The 6,478-nt window shown below is 44.2% G+C and overlaps 2 protein-coding genes across 2 annotated transcripts; both read left to right on the top strand.

The window, feature by feature from the left end:
- Positions 1-451: 451 nt before the first annotated feature.
- LOC123075912 (uncharacterized) lies at positions 452-2,072 on the top strand. The gene is made up of 2 exons (XM_044498410.1): positions 452-513; positions 653-2,072. Exons 1-2 carry the CDS (start codon positions 497-499, stop codon positions 1,080-1,082), a joined length of 447 nt encoding a protein of 148 aa, XP_044354345.1. The 5' UTR covers positions 452-496; the 3' UTR covers positions 1,083-2,072.
- A 3,303-nt stretch (positions 2,073-5,375) lies between these two features.
- On the top strand, positions 5,376-6,145 carry LOC123075911 (uncharacterized). Its single transcript, XM_044498409.1, has 2 exons — positions 5,376-5,527; positions 5,667-6,145. Exons 1-2 carry the CDS (start codon positions 5,511-5,513, stop codon positions 6,046-6,048), a joined length of 399 nt encoding a protein of 132 aa, XP_044354344.1. The 5' UTR covers positions 5,376-5,510; the 3' UTR covers positions 6,049-6,145.
- The last annotated feature ends 333 nt before the right edge of the window (positions 6,146-6,478 follow it).

The raw sequence follows: 6,478 nt of genomic DNA, 5'->3' as shown, positions 1-6,478 counted from the left end.
CGTTGATTGGTGCTGCTCCTCTCTTGTGCCAAGGGGTTGGTACGCACGCCGGTGTGGTGCGTTAGGATAGTTGTTTAGTGTTGGTATTGTGATTCCTCGACGACACACCACTTCCACTCGACTTTTATGGTGGTGGTCTCTTGGCTTGCTGGCTAGGTAGTGCCTTCTTCGGGGCGTCCATATGTTCTCACCCTATGTAATCTTTCCCTTCTGTGCGGTTTTTCGGCCCGGTTTCCCTTATAAACGGGGTCAATCTGTTAAGGTTTTCGATCCGGTTTTCCTTATAAACTGGATCAAACACTTGGCATTTTGGCCATTTTGAGCAATATATTCAGGTGGGGACTCTCTCCCCCCCGGTGACTGTTCAAAAAAAAAAACATACGTACGCAACAGACTCCATATATCCCCTCTTCTCCCGTCTTATAACTTTCTGTACGTACGTATCAGGAGATATCATCAGTACGCAATCGTTGTTCTAATTTCCCGCGCTGATTCGATGACGAAGATTTTCAGGTACTGATCCATCCATCGCTCGATCGATCCAAGCGAGTATTCATCCTCTGCCTTTTTCTGAACGATCAATCGAGTCATCCTGCATGCATAAAAAGTTTCGGCGCCATTGACACAATCCAACCCTTCTTCTTCTTTGCAGAAGCAGCTTCTACCGGTCCAAACAACCCGAGCCGCCGCCAGAGGAGGAATCGGCGGCGGGGGAGTACGTGGATCTCGAGGATGGCCAAGGCAAGCATGTCAAGACGCCTGGATGCGGCGGTGGCGGCTCTAGTGCCTCGTTCGCCCTCGGTCGGGGCATCTGCTACATACTGCTGGGCTGCGCCTTGCTGGGCTGCTCCTACCTTTTGCCCAAACCGGCGCAGGACAGCCACTTCGTAGCCATGATCGGCGCCTTGTACCTCGCCATTGGGGCTGCCGCTCTGGCACTCTACGCTTGCACCTCGAGGTGGCGGTTGTTAGAAATAAACCGTGACGGGTATGCACCCAGAGTACGTGTGTGCGTGTGTGTCACGATGGTGTGCGTGCGTGCGCGTGCACTCGTGGCCACGGCGAGTTGGTTAGTTGGTTAGCTAGCTTCATGGCATGATAGGATAGTCATGCATGTAGTTAGTTAGCTAGATAAGTTGTTAGCTGGCCGGATAGACTCCATAGTTTGTTAACATGCATCAGAATAGGGGAGGTGGCGTGTGTGCCAGCCTATAAATAAAGGCCGATCTGAGTTGGTTGGATGTACGTGGTATGTGCCACAGTTTGAGCTGAGTAAAAGAAAGAATAGGTCGTGCGTGCGGTCAAGGCGCCGTTCGCCGGTGTGGTGCCGTTTGTGCGGCATGGCGTTCGTCGCCTGAAAAATCCAGTGTGCTTTGCTCCTTCTTCTACCTCTGTTCGAGCTGGTGAAAGAGAGAGAGGGGTTCGTCCCAACAGCGGTCGTCGGATTCTGATTGAGTTTGTTCCTTCTTTACTTGCTACATGGAATCATGGTCTCCATTGGATCGATTATATTTGTCATCTTTATTATAGATGTAGTGGTGTTAGCTAGCTCTAGGGAGTTTTACGAGCGCACCGGCACCGCTCGGTTCCACGTATATAAATTGATTAATTAGTACCACACCGCTCGCTTCCAAAGGGATCTAGGCGGCTTAATAATCCAGGTAATGACCTCGTCATCGCCGAGGACAACATTGACTGGACCAGCTAAGCTAGCTAGCTGAGCTATAGCTCTGTCGAGGCATTACCAGACGAAGCATTGACTGGACCAGCTAGGCTAGCTAGCTGAGCTATAGCTCTGCTGAGGTAAAAGCATTCACTGGACTGGCCACCCAGTTGAAGTAAGTCTTTTTGTCTCCCTTCCTTCATTTTTACTCCATCGTACAACAGATTATGTTCAATTTCTTTTTAAATATTTTTCCTCCCATGGACTATCAACACTAGTGGACATATCCTATAAGAAATTGCGTCAAAAATGTGCTTCTGCTCGTTTCTATCCACTCTCTTTTCAATGAAATATAAAAGCATTTAGATCAGTAAAATAGTGATCTAAATGCTTTTACATTAGTTTACGGAGGGAGTATGTAAGGCTGCTTGTAATGGGTAGTATCATAAGTTAGAATCATGCATATGATACTAGTGTATGATACTACCTCTCTAATGCATAGTATCATATATTAGTATCATAGATGACTTTATTTATTGTCATGCATGACACATAGTCCCTTCTTTCCGGTTTATAGGGATTATTTCAAAAAAATCCAATTTAAAGGGTTCATCTCCATCTCAATTTTATTTTCCAATGCGCATTAAATATTTGCATGCAAGAACTAAAAAGAAACACACAAATGCATGTAATGTTCCTATTCATCTAGTGTCCAAGCATGCATGCACTGCAATTAATCCAAATTAATGCATGAGTTTAATTTGGGTAGTTTTGTAATGTACGAGATGCATTTCTCCACTCACAACATGTCTTGGTTGATGAGATTTCATATTTGAACCCTTCAACCGGAAAGGAGGGAGTAATAGCATAGCATCTATTACGATACGGTGTCATGATGTGATACTCAAATCTCTCTTTTTTTATTTAATTTTATGCCACCTCATCAAAATTTCCTTGTTGGCATGCATGATAGTAGTTATGATACTCCCATTACGATCAGCCTAAGATAAGTGCAACCGCTTCTACCAATCTTCTATAGTACTATTGAAACAAGAGTCAAACAAATCATCATGTTTATCCACATATGCTACCCTCTTTTCCTTAAAATATAAGGCACACTTGACTTTGCACGGTCTTTCATACACGTCTTTGACCATTGAATTACATGGAATGAACATGTATCAATAGTATCATCGTATTTGTCTTAAAAAATAAATAAAAAACATATGTATTTATAATAATTTTATAGGCATATTCAGACTTATTAGTTGTGAATGCAGACAATTGTGCATGGTTGAAGTAACGAAATATGCTCTGTGATGGAATTCAAAGTCGGAGTTATCTCTCCACTCTCGCTGGTGGCCGACTATTTGGCATAGGTCAATGTAAGATTCTTGCAATTGTTGCGGCAAGGGCCCTCTTGGTGGTTTTTTTACGGTGAGGCCGGAGTCGCTCTCCCTCGTGGAGGAGGGATGACAACCATGCATGCAATTATAACTCGTGCGGGAAAAGTATGCTTCTATCAATTTTCAAACATATCTGAACTAATTTTTGGCAAGAGTGTTGCATGAGATCTCTAGCACTAGGTCTGTGCCGAAGAAAGTGGGAAACCACATTGAAAGGTGGCTATCCGAGATGACCGTGAAATGACCTTGAAAAGGCGCTACCGATTCACGACCAACATCACTGATGGGTGCTCCAGCTTGGATGGGCTATCTGTGACCGCCTTGGAGAGGCTATTATGTGCTAGTGGTGTTTTCAATCGTGTACTCCTAAAGTTCTAGCTGTTTCTAGAAAGGTTGTCTTGGCCAATGATTTGACTACTTAATTGATGAAGAAAAATCGGTTTTGCTATTTCTCGGCTAGCTAGCTAAAGCTGAGAAATAGTTATACCCCAATCACGCAGCTGACCACCGGATCTCGAGAAAGTGATTTGTGTCGTTAAAGGCTCAATAGTGTGTGCCTATGTATGGCCAACGCAACGGTCTATAGGGTTGTGGGATGGTGCGGCCCATTTCTTTTTTCCTTTGTAGGGGTTCCTTGCATGGGAAATACCCTTTGGCTCCTGCATGTATATACACCCTATATGGGATTTTTTTTAAATAGTTAAATAAAAAGTCAAAATAGATCAAAAGTATTTTTAGATATTACTTGACTTACTTGCGCACTAGTATACAAAATTTCACAAAAAAATAACCAAAGTTGACTTCACAGCAAAAAAGACAAAATTTATTTGCTATTATAGGTCACTATTCATGCTATTTTGACCAGAAATTTTGCTTTTTTGAAAAGAAGTCAAAGAGGAATTTTCTTTTTGTAGAACTTTTCTCACTAGTACAATGAAAGGTCAAGTTTATTTCAAAAATATTTTCAGAAATTTTTGACTTTTTGTTGAATTGCTAATTTTTTTCCATATAGAGTACATATGTACCCAGGAACCAATAACATTCCCCTCCTTCCTTGCATGCATCTCCTTTCTTGCTTTCTCTCAGCTTTTACACCCCAAGAGGCCGGCTCTTCTGTAGGCTACATAAGCTCATGCGAGGCTGTAGCTTTTAGTTTTAACTAAGCTTCGAGCCTACGTGGACCTGCGGGGCACTAGGTTGAGGCTACCCATTGGACATGCCCTCAGTCATCCCTGTTTCCTATATGTGTGTGTGATTTTTCTTCAAGAAATGTTGCCATGTCATGTGTTTTTTCTGTTGCAAAGCTGCTCAATTGTCCTGTGTGGATGCTGATTTCTGTTCGCTTTACCGTAGATTAATTAATTGCAAGGTTGTTGTAGATTGGTCGATAGTTAGTCAACAGGCAGTTGCAAGGTTGTTCCAAGGTTGAATGGGTTGACCAGATTTACAGGCGCCTCATAGTCGACAGAAACATCGCCTCCACCGACAGACACCCTCTCTTGACATCACAAGGGTAATAATAAAGATTCTCTAGCAGCAACACCACCAGGAAGGGCCGATGTTGAAGCATCGCCTTCATCGGATCTAAACAACAAAGGTCATATCCTGGGTTTTCACACCAAAGATAAAATTCAAGCATATCCAGGCAATGCCTTCAACAAGTAACGATGAAAAACTCCTTAATGTCAGGTATAACCAACTAGGGTTAGGCCTAGGGTTTTCATCCCAGAGCTCGAGACCAGGTACTCGAGAAGCACCACCAAATTGAAGTTACCATGTTCTATCACCACCACTTTTAGTGATCCCGGTAGTACATGTGTTGCACGATCTTGACATGAGATGGGACGGAAGTGAAGACACAATGCCCACTCAAGCAGATGGCCTAGCCACAACAAGTGTGATTCGCCACCAAAGGCTGAGAACGCCGAAGGTTGTCGTCACACATGCAACGAATATTGATAAGAGAGGAAGGTTACACCATTAAAATCTCAGTTTCGGACACTCTGGCAGAGTGGCGGTACCGCACAGTCCACATGCTCCGATGCCCTCGTTTGTGATGGCAGAATTGGTCAGCAAAGCATAATGTCCTCGACGTCGGATCTAAAGGTCCAAGACCCTATGGCCCATTGCGACAACCTCATGGCAGTTTGTGATGGGACATATCTTTTCGGAAGAAAAAAAAACTTGATGGACAGATGCATGCATGCATGCATGCATATAGGGCGCCAGAACTCTAAACTGGAACGGATAACAACACAAGTCGGATTATAACCAAACTCCTCTCTACGTATAGGTACGCAACGCAACAGGCCCCAGTCCCTATTTCTCTCGTGTTACTTAACACGTACGTACGTGCTCAACAACTTGACTAATTAATTTGCATCTAGTCGTATCGCGAGATCTCAGGAGCGACCCTTTTCCACGATTTCTGTCCTGTTTCGATGACGAAGATTTTCAGGTACACATCGATTGATCGATCGAAACAATCTTCCGCCCTTTTCTTCCCCCGGAAAAGACCCCAATCGAGTCATCCATGAAGCTTCAAGCTTCAAAGCTTCACCATGGATCCAATCTAAGCTTTTTCTTCTTCTTTGCAGGTGCAGCTACTATCGGTCGAAGCAACCTGAGCCGCCTGAGGAGGACGAAGAATCGGCGGCGGGGGAGTACGAGTACGTGGATCTCGAGGACGGCCAAGGCAAGCGTGGAGGCAGCGGCGAGAAGCCGGAATCCGGCGGCGGCGTGGACTCTGATGGGCCGCTCACGATCGACGTCGTTGGCACCATTCTCATCGGCATCTCGTGCATAATGGTAGGCTGCTTCTTCCTGGGTGGCTCCTACCTCCAGGCCGGCCTGGCGGGGCCAGACGTCGCCCTCCTGGTCATCGCTGGCGCCTTGTTGCTCGCCCTCGGGGCCGCCGCTTTGGCCGGTCTCGCCTTGCGAGGCTACACTGTCTCCTCGTGGTTTCGGGGTTCTGATTGAGATATATTTTCATCCATCATTTGCTTACTTTATTGTCTCCATTAATTGGATCCGGTGTGAATTGATCTATTATTATATACTCCTCCTCTCCGGTTTATAGTCTTATCTCACATGTTCAGATTTCAAGGTGCATTTAATCATTGCATGCAAGTATTAAAAGAAAATTGACTAATACATGTATTCTATGCATGCATGTATTATAATTAATACATTGATAAACATAATTTTTTAAGGAAAATAAGAGCATTAATTGGGTATTTTTGCAAACTACAAAAAGTATTTCACCACTCACCATCTACTTTGGTTGATGAGATTTTTGAATTGAGCCCTATAAACCGAAAGGAGGGAGTATCATCTTTGTAGTTAATTGTGTTAGCTACCGGCTGCTTTATTCAGATTTACTAGTTGTGGATTTGAACTATTCTGAGTG

Source organism: Triticum aestivum, chromosome 3D (assembly GCF_018294505.1).
Source record: "Triticum aestivum cultivar Chinese Spring chromosome 3D, IWGSC CS RefSeq v2.1, whole genome shotgun sequence".
Taxonomy (NCBI): domain Eukaryota; kingdom Viridiplantae; phylum Streptophyta; class Magnoliopsida; order Poales; family Poaceae; genus Triticum; species Triticum aestivum.
This window is presented reverse-complemented; position numbering and strand designations above follow the sequence as displayed.